We start from the raw sequence: 19,485 nt of genomic DNA, 5'->3' as shown, positions 1-19,485 counted from the left end.
GGGCGTTTGCCTTGCACGCAGCTGACCCTGGTTCAATTCCCAGCATCCCATATGATCCCCCGAGCACTGCCAGGAGTAATTCCTGACTGCACGAGCCAGGAGTAAACCCTGTGCATCGCAGGGTGTGATCCAAAAAGCAAAATATAAAAATTTAAAAAGGTAAAAAAAAAGAGATGTATTATATTCTAATATAATCAAGAAGTATAAAAATTAGGAGCTGGAGCAACAGCATAGCAAGTAGGGCATTTGCCTTGCATGTGGCTGACCCAGGTTCCATTCCCAGCATCCCATATGGTCCCCTGAGCACCAATAGGAGTAATTCCTGAGTGCATGAGCCAGGAATAACCCCTGTGCATCGCCGAGTGTGACCAAAAAAGCAAAAAAAAAAAAAGTATAAAATTTAAAACAAGTTAAAGAATATAGAAAGCCCATTATAAGGGGACAGAGGGATAGTAGAAGCTCCCCTTACATATGGCTGACCTGGCCTTGATCCCCAGAAACCCATATATTCCCAAGGACCACCAGGAGTGATCCCTGAACTCAGAGCCAGGAGTAAACCCTGAGTACCACCAAGCATGGCTCAAAAACATAAAACAAAACAAAATTTCATTATGAAGAGTAAAAAAATTATATGCACTTAGCATTGAAATAGAAGCATAAAGGGGCATCCCTGAGGAACTAATAAATTATCTGCAAAATAAGAGACTGGAAAAGAAGAAAAAGATTTCTCTATTAGCCCATTTATTAGCGAGAATAAAACATTTATTATGGGGCTGGAGTGATAGCGCAGCGGGTAGGGCGTTTGCCTTGCACGTGGCTGACCCGGGTCCGATTCCCAGCATCCCACATAGTCCCCAGAGCACCGCCAGGAATAATTCCTGAGTGCAAAGCCAGGAGTAACCCCTGTGCATTGCCAGGTGTGATCCAAAAAGCAAAAACAAACAAATAAACAAAAAAAAACATATATCACATACAGACTTAAATAAATATGCTTTTTTTTTTTTTTTTGCAGCACTGAAAGAACCTGGAAGGATATACAAGAAACTATTAACACTGATTACATCAAAGCTTTTCCACAACTTTGCCTCTTCTCTTTCCTGTCAAAATCTAGGTGGGCCCTAGGAGGTTAAGATCAGATGAAATGAACTGAACTCAAGCTTATTAGTTTGAAAAATCTCACTCTGGTAGAAGCTAGTCCTTGGCATTCTATTGGGCTAGCTTCTCTGCACTCTGACTAGGCGCAAAGTGGAACTTTATTTGTTTGGTTTTTAGGGTCACACCTAGCGATGCTCAGTGGTTACTCCTGGCTTGCCTTCATGAATTTACTGCTGGTGGTGCATGGGGACCACATGGGATGCCAGGGATCAAAACTGGGTTGACTGCACGCAAGGCAAACACCCTACCCGCTGTATAACCACTCCAGGCCCTTTATAATACTTTTATACCAGAAAGGTCCCCAGGTCCCTGGCCAGAGAGTTTCAGCCGGTGGAGACTGCTCAGAAAAGTCCTTCTTGATGTCCAGCAATTTGCCCTCTACCACCATATTAAAAAATACACTCCAGGGGCTGGAGCAATAGCACAGCGGGTAGGGCATTTGCCTTGCACGCGGCCGACCCGGGTTCGATTCCCAGCATCCCATATGGTCCCCTGAGCACCACCAGGAGTGATTCCTGAGTGCATGAGCCAGGAGTAACCCCTGTGCATCGCCAGGTGTAACCTAAAAAGAAAAAAAAAACACTCCCATGATATTTTTCCACCACTTTTTGTACATGATAAATATTTATTGTATATTCCTCAACTGCACATGCTCGTTGGTCTCCCTCATGAATATGTATGAGTTTCCTGGAAAACTACTAAAATATGTATAAGGTGTTAGGACACTCTATCTCTGCTAGGGCATAAAGCCAGACCCCTATTCAATACTCCTCTTTGAAGCTTTCTCCAGTTCGAGCTAGTGGACCAACACCTGGAGGTGTTCAAGGGCTCCAGGCTCAGTGCTGGCCAGAAGGGGAGAGGGGAGAGTCCCTCCTGCCACGGTGCAGGGGACCATGCAGTGCCACAAGTGAATCTGGGCCTCCAACAAGCCACTCAAGTGTCTCAGCCCTTTGAGCTATCTCTCAGTCCCTGCCCCACTGAAAAGGCAGGTAGTTCCCCAAAGGGTGCAAGATTACTTGCAAAACCTAAAGACAACAGGGGCCAGGGCAAGTAGTACCCCAAGTAAGGTGCTTGCCTTGCACAGGGCTGATCCTCAGCACCTCATATGGTCCCCCAGCACCGCAGGAGTGATCTGAGCACAGAACCAGATACAGTCCCACTGAAGACCACTGGATATAGCCCCTTAACAAAAATAAATGAAAACCAACATTTTAAAAAAAACACAAGTGGAAAATAATAGATTATCACTCTAAGTACACTTAGAGTGATAATCTAAGTGGGTCACTTCCTATGACCCATGAAGACCACCAAGTGCATTTTAACAGCAATGAAATTCTAATTTCTAGGGATGGAGAGATAGTACAGCGGGTAGTGGTCTTTGCACACAGCTGACCCGGGTTCAATCCCCGGTACCCTATGTGGTCTCCTGAGCCCCGTCAGGAGTGATCCCTGAGAGCAGAGCCAGGAGGAAGCCCTGGGCAGTGTTGGATGTGGCCCCCATAATGAAAACAAAAACAAGTCAAATTTTTACATTTCTAACTTAAAGAAGAGGACTCAAATCAGAAAACAAAGGTTTTTTTAAAATCTGGGTACACAATTCTCTGAGGAAAGCCCACAGGCGATCCTCTTCATTGGGACAGAAGCAAAGGGCCCCCAGAGAACAGAGGAGCAAGAAGGTACAGACGGGAGAGACTCGGAATGAGAGGCAGAGCGAGAGGGTCCTGAGAAACTCTGAGTCACAGGCACCGCAGCTGACCAAGCTCATTTCCATAACAGAAAGCTTCCTGAACCGGCTCCTGAGGACACAATGTAACTATTTCTCTCAAAAGTGCCTAATAAACTGGCCTGAGGTAGGACATCCAAGACTCCTGAGGGTAAAATCCCTTAGCACTCATTACTGCTTACAGCACTCCGTGTCCCTGCGGTTCTTATTTAACCATTAAGCCGAGTTCACTCCGAGAAGAGGAATTCTATAACTAAGTCATTGGCCTACTTGGCAAAAGGCGCACTGACCAGATTTACAACCCCCTGTATGGCACAGTTTGCCTCTAACCTCTTTTGAGAAATGCTCACAGGAGATTCCCCTGTGACTACAATGGAGCCATTACAAGGACATTAGCCTGGAATCTAAGTACTCTTTCTCCTCAAATCCTAAATATTGGGGGTGGAGGGTTCACAACCGAAGATGCTCAAGGTTTACTCCTGGCTCTGTGTTCAGGGATCACCCTGGTGGGTTTGGGGGACCATATGTGCTACTGGGGATCGAACCCAGTCAGGCACCTGAAAGACAAGTACCCTATCACTCCAGTCCTCCAAGTATATATACTTCGGAATTTTTCAAATAGAATAATCTTATAGCTTTTTCTCCACCCTTAATATAATTCAAAATAGTATCTACTAACCATTAACAGTATGTTTGTTTCTTTTTTACAGGGTCAGGGAGCAGTGCCAGAGATGGAACCCAGGTATATTCCGAAGCCCTCTGAATCGTCTGGTGAGGGAAAGGGGAAGAAGTGAAAACTTTTCCTCTTGTTAAAATATCAAGGCAAGCACCCTGACTGATATCATTTCATACCTACAGAAAACTGCAATAGTACATTCAACTTCCATATACAATCTACCCAGATTCACTAACCTTTTACAATGTTGCTTGCTACAAATGTTTCAGTTGCGGGCAAGCCACGCCTGCAGTCTGAAACATTTTAGTTGGGGGGTCACACCTGCAGTTGTTGTTCAGGGCTACTCCTGGCTCTGCGCACAGGAGTCACTCCTATGATGGCTCAGGGGACAAGATGTGGTGCCGGGGGTCAAACCCAGGTTGGTCACGTGCAAGACAAGAGCCCGATCACTGTACTATTTCCCCACTACACACTTTGTAAACTCCATGGATTCAGCAGATCTGTGTTAGAGCCCGAGTCAGTGCCTTGAGACAGAACACATCTATCCTGACAAAACCAACTTCTCCCCCTCCTTCCTTCCCTTGCCTCCTGGTGCCAGGTTCTACCCCCTAACACTCCGGGCATCCTTATAACTACAGAGCCAACCTTATTGTCAACATTTCCCTGTCTTCTCGCCAGGCACCAGCCCTAGCCCTGTTGCAAAGGCTCGGCCCCTTCCTGAGACTGCCCTGCAGCCAGAGAAATACAGAGGCATGAACAATACAGCGAAAAAGAAGGAAGCAGCAGCCACAGTCCATGTCATAAAGAGTGGTAAATGTGGGTGCACAGAGATCGTGAGTAAGGTGCTAGCCTTGCATGTAGTCAACTGGGATTAGATCCCCCTGAAACTCATCAGGAGTGATTCCTGAGCACGGAGCCAGGACTAAGTCCTTAGCGATGTCAGGTGTAGCCAAAAAAGGTACATTTGGGGGGTTTGGGCCATATTCAGGGCTTACTCCCAGCTCTGCACTTGGGGATCTCTCTCGGCAGTATTCAGGGATCAAATCGGGACCAGTGCCAAGGAGGGGGTAAGGGGAGAGGGGAGAGAGAGGGGAGAGGGCAAGGGGAGGAGAGGAGGAGGGGGAGGAGGAGAGGAAGGGAGGAGGGAAGGGAGGAAGGAAGGAAGAAGGAAGGAAGGAAGAAGGAAGGAAGGAAGGAAGGAAGGAAGGAAGGAAGGAAGGAAGGAAGGAAGGAAGGAAGGAAGGAAGGAAGGAATATATTGATGTTTCTGCTGGTGATATGCACAAAACATAATTCACTTGGTTTTAAGGGGCAAAGAAACAATGCTTAGAGATGAATTCCCCATAAGGCAGCCTCAAATCCTTGGAGTAGCATAAATGTGTTCAAGGAGTCAAAAACTATGATCGCAGATCACACTCAATAGCACCAAATTCCCGTTTCAAACCCTTTTCAAATTTCAGTTTTCATCAAAAAGAAAGTCTCTAGGGTGCAAGAGTTGGTACATTAGGCAACGCACTTGGCCTTGTACGCTACCCACCCAGGTTCAATCCCTGGCTCCCCTTTTCCTGGGAACTGCCAGGAGTGATTCCTGAGCACAGAGCCTGGAATAAGCTTTGAGAACCACTGGTTTCGGCCCCAAAACAAAACAAAACGTTTCTAAGGCTGGGGAGGGTAGTACAAGGATATGGAGCCTGCCTGGCATGCACTCAGAAGGGGTTTCATCCTCATCACCACCAGGTCTAGTCTGTGGGACCCAGAGCCCAAGTAATGAAGTGGTGGCCTGTTTGGACAAATATTGCTGGGAGTAGCTCACAGGCCCCCTGAACAATGCTTGGAAGGATAACCCCAAACAATAAGAAACAGGGGCTCAGAGATAATACAGAGGTTAAGGCATTTGCCTAGCATGAGGCTTCAGCCATTAACACTGGTTTAAAATCTGGCACCGCATCTGGTCTCCTGGGTATCAAATGTGGCCCCAAACCAAAACCAAAGAAAAACAAATATATAAAAAGAACAGTATGTCTCTGTTATCTCCTGATCACCTGTTATTCTCCCTCTAAAAGAATAAGCAAGCCCTAGTCAGAACCTGGCATGATCAACAATGAGAAAATAATGTGTTGAGGATTCTTCCTGGTTATGAGAAGAAGGTCCAAAGTGAAATGATCAGAGTTTATGCCTGCTGCCACTCTGTAACCACGCGTAACCACCCAAGAGTACTTAATTCATGGATGGAGCAAGGGTAAGGATAAAGGCTCTAACCTATATACAGACCTATGACCTTTGATAACTAGGAAAGAACAATTATCATCATCATGGGTTTATTTTCATTCTTTGTCTTAGCAACTTTTTACTGAGTATGCTAGTTTTCTATTTCCAGTGACAAAAGTTCCCTTACTGAACACATTAATTTAGGTGGGAAAGGGAGAATGAGCTGTACAAGGACTTGTAAGGACTGCCCTAGGTAGTCTCAGCTACCTAAGTTCACCAGGGCTAAGCCACATCACATAGAAATAAATACTTTTTCCTAGCCCCTACAGTTTTTCTCTGCGATGAGGCTCTATTACTTTTTTTTCCCTCTCTTTGATTTGTTTTTATGTTTTTGTTTTTTTTTGTTTTTTTTTTTTTTGCTTTTTGGGTCACACCCGGCGATACTCAAGGGTTACTCCTGGATCATGCACTCAAGGAATTATTCCTGGTGGTGTTCGGGAGACCATATGGGATGATGGGAATAGAACCCAGATTGGCCGCATGCAAGGCAAACGCCCTACCCACTGTGCTACTGCTCCAGCCCCTCTTTGATTTGTTTTGAGGCTACACCCTCAATGCAGTGCCAGAATTTAAACCAGTGTTATGGCTGAAGCCTCATGCTAGGCAAATGCTTTAACCTCTGTATTATCTTGGAGGCCCTATTTCTTATTGTTCGGGGTTGGCCTTCCAAGCATTGTTCAGAGATCACTACTGGCTGAACTCGGGGGACCACCTGTATTATCTGGGACCCCTCCATCTGCCGAATGCTCAGCTCGCGCCCTACCTGCTATACCACAGTTGTGGCCCTATCACTTTTTCCCTAGGGACCACACCCAGCGCTGCGTGGGGCTGGTGCCACTCCCAATAGATGCCTGGGCACTAGGGTAAGGCAGGTTCTGGGATCCAAGGGTCCTCAGGGCCCTTCAGGGCTCGCCCTGGTGGTGCTCAGGAAGACCAAATGGTGCTGAGAATTGAATTCAGGACTCAAACATACTAAGGCATGTGCTGTCTCTTCCACTGCACACCCCCCCCCAGTCCTGTCACTTTTGGGGTGGGTAGTCCATACCAACAGTGCTCAGGGGCTACTCCTGGCTCTGTGCTCGGAAGTGACCCCTAGTGGAAACCCTACACAGTGCAAGGTATCAAACTGGGATCAGCAACAAGCAAGGGAAGCGCCTCAACCCCTGTACTATCCATCTGGCCCAACCAGCCACTTTTAAGCACCACCTAAGTCTCCTCTGTATTTGTGCTAGAAAGTGAGGGATTCGCCAGGTACAAGCTTCACTAAGTTTCCTTCTGCAAAGCTCCCTTTTCATCCTAGATTTCCAGTCACCAGTACCAGCCACAGCTGAAGTACTGAGTGTGTTCAATACCCACTGGTACTCCACAGAGAGGGGCTGGAGGGCGGAGTGAGCTGACCTTCAGAGCCTTGAAGATAACCCCTGGGTGCCGGGGGGAGCGGGTGGTGTTGTTCTCCAGCTGCTGCTCCAAAGCGCGCCGGAGCCCACAGAAGTCGGTGGGAGGGTTGTAAGTCCTCGTTCCCTTGTAGTGGATGGAGCTGAAGGCTTCGGGGAAGCGGCCCAGTTTCCGGAACCGGTCCTGAATGAGCTTCTCGGGCACCTCTGAGGGGTGATCTGTACAAGCAGAAACAGGCACATGAACAAGGATCTTTCTCTCAAGAGAAAGAGAGAAGAATGTAACGAAGAATGGAGCCAGGCTTTCAGAAGTGGGCTTACCATGTGTACATATATACGCTGATTTTCAGAGATTCACCCTAACACGCAGAATACCATAATAACATTACTGCTGTAAAGTAAAAAAATAAGGGACTGGAGTGATAGCACAGCGGGTAGGGCGTTTGCCTTGCATGCGGCCGACCCGGGTTCTAATCCCAGCATCCATATGGTCCCCTGAGCACCGCCAGGGGTAATTCCTGAGTGAAGAGCCAGGAGTAACCCTGTGCATTGCTGGGTGTGACCCAAAAACCAAAAAAAAAAAAAAAAAAAAAAGAAAGAAAAAAAATAAGTCACTGTCATCCCGTTGCTCATCGATTTGTTCGAGCGGGCACCAGTAACGTCTCTCATTGAGAGACTTATTGTTACTGTTTTTGGCACATCCAATAAGCACGGGTAGCTTGCCAGACTCTGCCGTTCGGGCTCGATACTCTCGGTAGCTTGCCAGGCTCTCCAAGAGGGGCAGAGGAATCGAACTTATGAAAGGCGAACACCCAACTGCTGTGCTATCGCTCCAGCCCAGCCCAGACAAATAAATAAACAAAATAAATAAATAAATATAAACATGTAGAGTAGGCAAAGAAATGGCAGTTGTTAAGTGGGTGGATTCAACACAATGTATGTGTGTGACACATATTCTAACTCCTTCTCTGTGTCGGGAACACAGTAAGACCAACCTGACCCATGATTTGACACAGGTAAAAGGGAGTCTGAAGGTTTTCTTGGAGGTAGGTGTTGGCATTTTATGACCTGATACTGATCTCACAGCTACATCCTGGGTATAAAAATGGAATGGTGCATCATGAAAATTCATCACTTTTGATATGATGAGCACCACTCTGCGTGGACACTGTACTTGAAGGAAAACTCTTCTCAAAGACCTGCCCGGGCCTGGGGTAACAGCTGAGTGGACTGGAACATGTGGTTTGCATGCTGGAGCCCCGGGCTCAATCTCCAGCCCTGCAGGTTCCCCCAACCACCGAGCTGGGAGTAGACCCCAAGCAGAACTGGGTGTGGCCCCCCAAAACCAAAATAAACAAAAATCTGCCCTTTATTTACAAGAAAAAAAATCCATACATGGCAAAGGTGAGAAGGGAAGAATACATGTCCCCTGCCCCTGCCTAGTCCCCAAAGTTCAATGTTCAAGTTCAACATTTACCCTTTCAGGCTTTTGGATTTTTTTTTTTTTTTTTGGTTTTGGAGCCATACCTCATGGCACTGGAGACCACACCTGGCCCTGAGCTCAGGGGACACTGTGTGATGTCGCAGTGGCACACAAAGTGCCTTAACCTTTGTACTAGCTCTCCAAACAAAGAGTTCTTGTTTTTTGTTTTCAGTGAGGTAATGTAATTTTCCTTAAGGAGACTTAGAGAAATGTTGGGTGGGAGGCGGGGAGGTGAGACAGAGAAAGGCAGACAGACACATTCAGGGGAGAACACAGGCTTCTCCAGAACTGAAAAGCAAAGAAGATTCCTTTTTTTATTTTTTTGACAGGACACCCAGCAGTGATCAGGGCTTATACTCCTGGCAGTGCTCAAGGAACCAATGTCAAAGCCACAAGCAAGACAAGTGCCTTTGCCTATGGCTCCACCATGGCCCTTGGACTTTTCCTACACCCCGCCACAGAGAAGCAACTTGCTTTTATCACTTAATGATACACTGTATCTGCCCTTGTCTTGACACACTGAGAAGTTCCTTATTCTTTGTAACAATTACACATTCTTCCATCCCATGCACATACTTAGCCAGTCACCACCCATGAATATTCACAACAAATAGCTCCTCTAAAAATATTCCCCTGATGCTCTGCACCAAGCGCCAGAGTCCCGCCACACACAGTCACCCAGACATTGGGATGAAGTGGGGGGATTCCACACAGACATTCCACAAAGACAATGGAGGAGGGGGCTGGAGTGATAGCACAGCGGGCAGGGCGTTTGCCTCACACGCGGCCGAACTGAGTTCGATTCCCAGCAACCCATATGGTTCCCTGAGCACCGCCAGGTGTGACCCAAAAAACAAAAAAGAAAAAAACAAAGACAATGGAGGAAAATTCCTCTTTTTTGTCTTTTTTTGGGGGAGGGCATATCTGGCTGTGCTCTGGGGCTCCCAGGGGTCCATATGTGGTGCCAGAGATCAAACGAGGGTCAGCCACCATGCCAGGCAAGCCTCCTACCTGCTGTAAACCAGTACATTCCTTTATGAGGCAACAGTTGGTGAGACTTTTAATTTCCTTTAATATTTTAACAACAAAATTACTCCAATTAACATCAAATCAAGTTCAAAGATGCAGTCTTCAGGGCTGGAGCAATAGCACAGCGGGTAGGGCGTTTGCCTTGCACGCAGCTGACCCAGGTTTGATTCCCAGCATCCCATATGATCCCCTGAGTACTGCCAAGGGTAATTCCTGAGTGTAGAGCCAGGAGTAACCCCTGTGCATTGCCAGGTGTGACTCAAAAAGCAAAAAAAAAAAAAAAAAAAGATGCAATCTTCAAAAAGAAAGCCGAAATTCTATTACTGGGACAGTGGTAGAAGGTTGGGGGCATTTTGGTGATGATGGAGTATGGAAATCTTGTATGTCAAAGGACCAGAGCGAAAGTACAGCAGATAGGGTGTTCGCCTTGCATGCAGCCCACTGGGTTCTATCCCTGGCATCCCATGTGTCTGCCAAGCACCAATTGGAGTGATTACTGAGTGCAGAGCCAGGAATAACCCTGAGCAAAAGAAAAAAAAAAAGAAATCTTGTATACATCGATAAAAAGCTTCAATGCTATAGCAACCTATATGTATATATTTTTTTTTATTTTTTTTTTTTTTGCTTTTTACTTTTTTGGGTCACACCCGGCAACACTTAGGGATTACTCCTGGCTCTACACTCAGGAATTACTCCTGGCTGTGCTCAGGGAACCATATCAGATGCTGGGGATTGAGCCTCAGTCGAGTGCATGCAAGGCAAATGCCCAACCTATACTATTGCTCCGGTCCTATAACTTAAATTCTTAATTTAAAAAAATTTAGAGTACATAAGGTATTCTAACAAGGAAAACTACATAAGGAAAACTACAAAATGCTACTTAAAGAAATAAAAGGGGGGCTGGAGCAATAGCACAGCGGGTAAGACGTTTGCCTTGCACACGGCCGGCCCGGGTTCAATTCCCAGCATCCCATATGGTACCCCAGCACCGCCAGGAGTAATTCCTGAGTGCATGAGCCAGGAGTAACCCCTTTGCATCGCCGGGTATGACCCCCCCAAAAAAAATTTTTTTTAAATAAAGAAATAAAAGGGACACAAGGAAATGGAAACACATCCCCCTTGTAATGTAGACAAACTTATCATCAAAATGGCAATGCTCCTCCACGCACTATAGAGATTCAAAGCCATCCTTATAAGGATAATCATGACAGTTTTAGAAGAAATAGATGTAACATTCCTGAATAACCAAAGCAATCCTCAGGAAAAAGAAGATGGGAAGCTTCACTTTCCCCAACTTCAACTGTACTATAAAGTGGTAATTAGAGCAGTGTGATGGGCGAGAGAGACAGTACAGTGGGTAAGGGACTAGCTCTGTTTGTGGCCATCCTGGGTTTAACTCCTGGCACTGAGTACCGCCAGGAGTGATATCGTTGAGTGCAGAGCCAGGAGTAACCCCTGAGCATCACCATGTGTGGCCCCCAACAAAAATAAATACATTAAAATAATGTGATATTAAAGACGGGCCCTAAGATCAATGGAACAGGATAGAAAATCCAGAGACAAGCACTCAGGTGAGCGGTCAGTTAATATGCCATAAAGGAGCTAAGAAAATGAAATGGAACAAGGAAAGTCTCCTACAAGTGGTGCTGGGGAAACTTGTCATCTACGTGCAAAAAAAAAAAAAAAAAAGAAAGAAAGAAAGAACCTAAGACCTCTTTCTAATGCTATGCATGCACAAAAATCAAATCAAAATGGATTAAAGACCTCGATATCAGACATGAACCCATAAGGCTCACAAAGGAAAACAGGCAGATAATCTATGACACTGAAGCTAGATGCCACTATACAAGCAGGCAGCTGCAAACATAATCAAATGGGACTATATTAAGAAACTTCTGCACATCAAAGAAAAAGATGACCAGAAATAATTTGCACACCACTCATTGGAGGAAGGATTAATAATCCAAGATATATAAAGCACTGGTAGAACTTTACAAGAAAAATAATCCCATCAAAAAATGGCAGAAGAGATGAACAGAAACTCTCAAAGAAAAAATACAAATGGTCAAAAGGCATATAAAATTATGCTCTATATCACCACAGGGAAATGCAAATCAAGACAATGAGATATCACCTCACACCACAGAGACTGGCACACATCAAAATGAAGCAACAACCAGTGTTGCTGTTGATCTGGGGAAAAACTTCATGTTGAGTGAAGTTAACATGAGGAGGGGCAGATGCAGAATGATCTCATTTGTGGAATATTAAAATACTTCATAAGGGAATAATAAAGGCCCAAAGGCAATAGAAATGAAGAGTAGCAAAACAGGTCTTCAGTAGGAAGCGTGCCACTGGAGTGGGGCAGGGGAATAAGCTGAGAAAGGAAACGCTAAGACAATGATAGAGGGGAAAAGCACTTGCCAGAGGCAGTCTCGGGTGTGGGAGGGAAACTGGGGACACTGGTGGAGAGAAGCGGACACTGGTGAAGGGATTAGTGTTGAAATATCGTATGCCTGAAACTTAATTACGAATAACTTTGTAACTGTAAGTCATGGTTACACTCAATTGCTTTTTGGATCACACCTGGCGATGTACAGGGGTTACTCCTGGCTCTGCACTTAGGAATCACTCCTGGTGATGCTCAGGGGACCATATGGGATGCTAGGAATCGAACCTGGGTCGGCTGCATGCAAGGCAAATGCCCTACCCGCTATGCTATTGCTCCAGTCCCCTGACACTCTTCTGACTCTTCTGTTTCTCTCTCTCTCTCTCTCTCTCTCTCTCTCTCTCTCTCTCTCTCTCTCTCTCCTCTCTCCTCTCTCACCTCTCTCTCTCTCTCTCCTCTCTCTCTCTCCCTCCCCCTGGGGGGGCAGGCAGTGTTGTGGGGGGCAGGGGGGATCCATCCATGAGTGACTTCTCACAGCAAAAAAAAAAAATTTTGGTTTTCCCTTTACCTTTTAAGGGAGCAAAGTTTACTCAAGGGTAGTAATTATTTATGGCTTTTACTTTTTTCTTTTTTCCCTTTGAATAGGTAAATGGGGTCGTATTTCCAGCAGACACTGTCCCTCCCTTGCATCCAGCTATTGCTGACACACCTGCTTCCTCACCCTCCCACTCAGTGATGTTCTTGCCCCCCAGCCCTCTGAGAGAATAGAATCATGAAGACAGTTTCCACACAGCCTCCTACCACATCTACCTTCTGACTTTGTCCAAACCTTCTACCCGGGAGTGAGGGATGCACAGCCCATATCCCTAACTCAGGCAACCCTTCCACCTGGGCACCCCTCGACTGCTCCTGCTCTATATGACATCTGCATCATTCCCTTTCCACAGATTCGGTCCACAAATATCTGCAACACTTCACACCTAAATTTAAAGGCGGGAAAATCCCCTGCACGCCCCCATCAGCTTCCAGCTGTCATTCCATTTGTCGGCTACCCTGGAGAGTAGAACTCTTTCAAAGAAAGAGTTGGGTAGACCCATGTGATTTCTCCTCCTGTTCTCCCTGCTCCCACTCTGACCTGGCTGTCATGCCCTCCCTCCATGGGAAAGCAGCTTTTACCCAGATCACCGCCAATCCCTACACTGCCAAAGCCAGGCAGCAGTTCTCCGGCCTCATCCTGACTCTAAGCAAATTTTTGACATGGCGAATCACTACTTCCACTTCAAACGCTCCCTTATTTCTTGGCTAGGGCAGAAATTTGTCTGGGCAATCTACCACCCCGGGCTTGCTACAACCACCAATGGCTACTTGCTGGTAACCCGAAAGGCCATTCTGTGGCACAGTCGTTCGTCCACTCACCAGAGCCCAGCAGCTGGGTATGCACAGTCTCATGGAAAATGATCACAGCAGGGCCCAGAGTAGACAAAGGGACATCCAGGCCACAGCGGGCAGTGGTAGCCTTGAGCTCCTTGGTAAAGTGTTTTAGGTAAGCTTCAGAGGCGTCCCCAAGGAACTTGAAGAGGTCATTATGCAGTCGGTCTGCGTGAGTTCGATAGATGACGAGGTCCGAGATGGCCAGCACTTTCAGCAACAGTCGTGTTCTCTGGCTTAGATTCACCGTCGCCCCCAAGAGCCCTTCTGTGTCGATCACGGCCACTTTGTGGACTGGGTCATACGCCGCCCACACTCCCACGGTGCAGGACTCCTGGGCAGGGGAGGTTTTGAAGACTTCACGGCCATAAAAGAAAGTGTGGTTGAGGGTATGAGACTTTCCATCACCAGTATTCCCAAATATGGAAACGACCTTTAGATGCTGATCAGGTTTGCAGTCCAATTTCCTAATGAAGTCTTCTTCATTTGTTACCTTAAAACAAACAAACAAACAAAAAAATTGAAATACAGAAATGGCAAAATTTCTTGCAATGCCTTCAAGAACTACTGTTTCCCAGGATCAGGATCCCAAAATTGAACAGACTCATCACAAGGTCCCAAGGAAAGTCTTAAAATCATAGCCTTTAAAAAGCCCTTCCCTTAGCAGACTGCTACCAGGAACCCTAAATCCAATTCAGTGTAAGAATTCCGGGGCCAGGGTCAGAGAGGTAGTACAGGGCTTAAGGCACTTACCATACACAGGGGCAGCCCGGGTTCAATCTTTGGCATCACATGGTCTCAAGCAATGCCAGGAGTGATCCCTGAGCGCAGAGCCAGGGTAATCCCTGAGCACTACTGAGTGTGGCCCCGAAAACCAAACAAAAAGAATTTAGAGGCCTGAGAACTTGCCTTGCACATGGTCCACCTACTTGATCCCTGGTACCGTATCACTACTGGGTGTGGCCCCAAAACAAAATTAATAATTCAGTGATCATGAAACAATTCAAACTAAAAACCTCTTAAAGATAGCAGGGGAGCAAGTAAGCAAAAACTGAAGCAAATAATCTGAAGTAGAGGCTGGAGAAAGAGTACAGAGGCTACGGTGTTTATCTTGCACAATGCCAACTCAGGTTCAATCTCCAGCATCTCATACGGTCCCCTGAGCTTCACCAGGAGTAATTCCTGAGTGAAGAGCCAGGAGTAAGCCCTGAACATTGCCAGGTGTAGTCAAAATAACAAACAAAAATCTTAAGAAGTAATAAGCAAAATAGTAAGCGAAAACTATGGACATTCTCCAACAGCAAATGATCAGATATACTATAAATGATACATAAATGGTGATCAAACAAAGATGCTTAGCCCTATAGTTATTAGGGCAATGACAACTGAAAACATAATGAGATAATGCTTCTCCCCCACCAAGAGCAAAAAGGCAGTAACAAGAACTGCTATAGCTCTGGGGAGAGTGCAGTGCTCACATACAAGTGCTGGTAGGAATATAAATGAAACTACCACTTGGATGGAAGGTTCTCAAAATGTTAAAGACCTGGGATCAGGGATGTGGCTCAGAACAGCACACATGTCTTACTTGTAAGAGACCCGAGGTTCGATCTGCATCACACAAATAAAAGGTAAACAAAGGACCAGGGGGAGAACCAGAGTACACAAGGCTGACCCCAGTTCAATCCTTACCACCACAGATGGTCCCCTGAGTTCCACCTGGTGTGGTTACATTAAAAAAATAAAATAACATAGGGGCTGAAGCAATAGCACAGCAAGTAGAGCGTTTGCCTTGCACACAGCCGACCGGGTTCGATTCCCAGCATCCCATATGGTCCCCTGAGCACCGCCAGGAATAATTCCTGAGTGCAGAGCCAAGAGTAGCCCCCTGTGCATTGCTGGGTGTGACCCAAAAAGCAAAAATAAATAAAAAAATAAATAAATAACATAAAGTCAGGCCCGGAAGTAGGACCTGATACTAATGAGATCCTGAATTCGAGCTGAGACCATGCTCAAGGATCCTACTCTTTCAATATAAAACCCCAAGGCCAAAGCTCCTAATCCAAAGCAATTATACTCCCTAAAAGGAAAAAATATCTTTCATCCTGATGTGACATCCTGATGTGACAAGGCGGGGGCGGGAGGGGCCTGGAGGGAACATGGAGACCCTGGTGGTGCAAAGTGTACAATAATGAAGGGACGGGTGCTAAAACATTGCATGACTGAAGATCATGAACAACTTTCTAACTGTGAATCTCAGGGTGATTCAGGTTTTTTTTTTTTTTTTTTGGCTTTTTGGGTCTCACCCGGCGATGCACAGGGGTTACTCCTGGCTTTGCACTCAGGAGCCACTCCTGGCGGTGCTCAGGGGACCACATGGGATGCTGGGGATCGAACCCGGGTCGGCCGCGTGCAAGGCAAACGCCCTGCCCGTTGTGCTATCGCTCCAGCCCTCAGTTTTTTTTTTTTAAATGGGAAAGGAAAATGAGATAACGCAGGTAAAACTCTTCACTGAAAGGTATGTGCGTATTATTCTCAGATGTTATAGACTGACAGTTTATTAATCACACCATAAAAAGTATTGAGGGATGGGGAAACATTGTGGCTAAAATAATCTTGGAAAATCCAGCAGGGCTTTGCTAGTCAAGACTCGAACAGGAATCTCACTTGCTTGTCTCTGTTTCTTTGCCTCGAACAAATTACTTCCCTTCCCTCATATCTTTCAAAATAAGTTCTGTTCAATAAAAACTATCCTGCATCCCACACAAAAAAATGTAATAGGGAAAATCGACCAGAGTTAAGCATCAAAGATGGCAAACAGCTTTGGAGAGAGAAAAAGAAGTGAAGGTTTCAGGGGAGGGAAAGCAGGAGGAGCAAACACATGGATTTTGAGATGGCAGCTTAGGGCTGGTAATCATGCATCACCCCAGCCAGCTGAGAGGCTGAAGTCACATCAGGATGTCACATCAGGATGACAAGGTTGTGGAAATCAGCAGTGACACAGCAGCAGGTCAGAGAGGCCAGCACTTGGCTTCCAGCTCTGCTAATTGCAAACTGTAAATTTGGGTAAGTCAAAGTTTGTCGACAGACACCATGCCTAACTCTCTGTGAATACTCAATGGGTTATTACATATAAAATATAAAGCTCTGGGGGAAACAAAAGTGACGATCCTTTACAAGTTACCTCGAGCCGTAACAGAAAAGAAAAACACCTTAAACACCATCCTGGGTCAGAGAGATAGTATAGAGGTTAAAGCATTTGCTTTGCATGTAGCTGCAGGCAACTACAAAGATTCAAATCCTGGCACGACATACTATGCCCGAGGACCAACACTGCCAGGTGTGGCCCTGACTGTAAGGCCAGGAGTGGTCCATGAGTGCACCCTCCTGAGTCTCAAGTCTGGAGTCTGACCAAGTCTGACAACACGCAGTTAAGGAAATGCAGACCAACCACTAACTGAAGGTAAAAAAACAAGTTTCCATTTCCCATAACATCAAGATGGAAAACCTACTTGCTACTCTTATTAGTAGCATTGTCATCCCGATTTGCTCGAGTGGGCATCAGTAACTTCTCCATTGTGATACTCGTTGTTACTGTTTTTGGCACATCGAATATGCCACAGGTAGCTTGCCAGGCTCTGCCGTGGGGGCAGGATACTCTCGGTAGCTTGTCGGGCTGTCCAAGAGGGATGAAGGAATCGAACTCTGGTCGGCCGCATGCTAGGCAAATGCCCTACCTGCTGTGCTGGCAATCTGGTTGCGACATCTGTCACCCCATTGATCGTGAGGGTTGATTCGGCTGATCTGGCTGGCTAGGTGGATGTCCCCTTCCTCCCTCACCTCATATGCACTCCTCCCGAAGCTTTCGGCTGATCTGGCTGGCTAGGTGGCTGTCCCCTTCCTCCCTCACCTCATGTGCACCCCTCCCGAAGCTGCACACTGGGTCGAAGAGGACCGCCTTCCCCAAATAGAGACGGACTGGTCTTCAGTGGAGGGTATACGAGTAGCTGTGCTCCCCTGCTAGAACCTCCAAACTCTTACTAGTAACGTTACTAATTTTATTAAGATGTTTGATGCTAATAATGTTATGAATCACTTACAACCTAAAGTAACCCTTTCTTAGATTCATGATAGCAAGATCTAATCTCTCTTTACATTTCTAAAACTTAGGGCATGGTTTTTTGCCAAACAATCTGGCCATTAAGGACCTCTATGTCTAATGATTAAGAAAATGAGTGAATGCACGGCAGGGACTCTACTGTGTAGTTTTATCACTATTTCAGTCACCTTTCTCCACCCTGTATCTTTCACAGGACATTAATACACAACAGCATTCACCAAACCTGGTGATAGATTCAATGATCTCTCAGACAACTGAAAGGAACAAGAAATTATACAGATTTGTCTGTTTTGAGCCAAAATCACTCAGCCAGCCTGGTTCCAAGCTGCTGAGTTGGCAGCAAGAGAAGCAAAACAAATGCCCCATAAATCTCTTCCAGCGAGGAGTCAGATAAGGTCAGGATGGCCAGCTGCAAGAGACATCCACTTTCTCATGTGGTCCCAGGGAAGACCAGCATAGGGGCTTCTTGTGTGGACATCTGCTGTTACAAATCTGCTAGCCCACAGAGCAACTGCTCCCCACGGTATATTAAGGCAGATACCTGAAGGGGCAAGTGTGAAAGCTTCTGGGTCCAGAATTAATGGCCTTAGGATTCAGATTAAGTGCCCATCAACTGACGTACATGCTAACTAAACAACTTGTTCAAAATGAAAATAAACATGCCTGTCGGCTAATCAGGATATTGTTTGGAGTTTAGTGTCCAGGGTATGTTAAACACACATTTACATGTTGGGTGTATGTACATCTGAGACCAGCGCCAAGAGCTTTGGAAGAGCTCAAGGCCCTAGGCTAGTTTTTCTACTGATCAGCCTGGACATGTAACTGGTTGCATTATCTTCTCATGCACAATGCGGAAATAACTAACTTTGCCTTCTATCTTTGCCTTCTTTGGGTAGAAGTTGCTAACAACAGATAAGTGAGAAAATGCCTGGAAAAAATACCAAACTGCGTTGTTCCTCTGCTTCTTGCGTGATGAGTTGCCGATTATACTATGCAAATCATTCTTTCCCTTCTTCTGTGCCAGAAATGAAGCAAAACTGGTTTTCAGTCAGGAAAGGAAAAAGTGAAAAGAAGATAAAAGATTCCTTTGGGAAGGGGGAGGACATAACCTGCAGTGCTGAGGGGCTACACTTGGAAGCGCTTATCACCATATGTAATGCTGGGATTTGAACTGCTGTTGCAAACACAGCCACATGCAAAGCAGGTGCCCTAATCTCTGTACTAGTTCTCCAGTTCCAAAGAAGATTCCTTTTGATGAGACAAGGTAATAAGGGGTCCTCAGCTCCTGCTACCTGGTTCAGCCTGTTTACACTCAACAATCCCACCACACTCCATCTCCTGAGGGCAAGAAGGTCCCAACCCTGAGCCTTGGCAACTGGCCGCCCCATCAATTCTATCAACATGACTGAAATGCTCTTAGCAATTATATAAGAACAGAAGCAGGAGGGGCACCCAAACCACCCACCCATCCCCAAGTTGTGCTTGCCACCCTCCGAGAACTTTTTTTATCCTCCGAAGAGTCTGAAAGACCTGGAAAAGATACCTGAAGTCGTCTCAGGAAAATGAGATAACAATGAATTCTCCAACCCCAGGGGAAATCTGGAGAACTCACTGGTGATAAATGTATAGGTCATAACCAATTCCAAGCACACAGTAGGCACTCAGTAAGTTAAACTATTTTTTTAAAACTTCATGGGGCTGGGGCTGGAGTGATAGCACAATGGGTAGGATGTTGGCCTTGCACGCGGCCGACCCGGGTTCAAATCCCAGCATCCCATATGGTCCCCTGAGTACCGCCAGGGGTGATGCCTGAGTGCATG

At 46.1% G+C, this 19,485-nt stretch overlaps 1 protein-coding gene across 3 annotated transcripts in view; it reads right to left on the bottom strand.

Moving 5' to 3' along the window:
- Positions 1-19,485, bottom strand: part of ZFYVE1 (zinc finger FYVE-type containing 1) — a 66,186-nt gene that overhangs the window by 21,817 nt on the left and 24,884 nt on the right. For all 3 annotated transcript variants that reach the window (XM_055132045.1, XM_004612300.3, XM_055132046.1), the window contains exons 3-4: positions 13,534-14,038; positions 7,221-7,435 (exon numbers count right to left, since the gene is read on the bottom strand). In XM_055132045.1, coding sequence (XP_054988020.1) covers positions 7,221-7,435; positions 13,534-14,038 — 720 coding nt within the window. The remainder of the gene's footprint in view (positions 1-7,220; positions 7,436-13,533; positions 14,039-19,485) is intronic.

This window comes from Sorex araneus, chromosome 3, assembly GCF_027595985.1.
Source record: "Sorex araneus isolate mSorAra2 chromosome 3, mSorAra2.pri, whole genome shotgun sequence".
In the NCBI taxonomy this organism is placed as follows: domain Eukaryota; kingdom Metazoa; phylum Chordata; class Mammalia; order Eulipotyphla; family Soricidae; genus Sorex; species Sorex araneus.
Note: the sequence above shows the minus strand (reverse complement) of the source record. Positions and strands in the feature narration are given on the sequence as shown.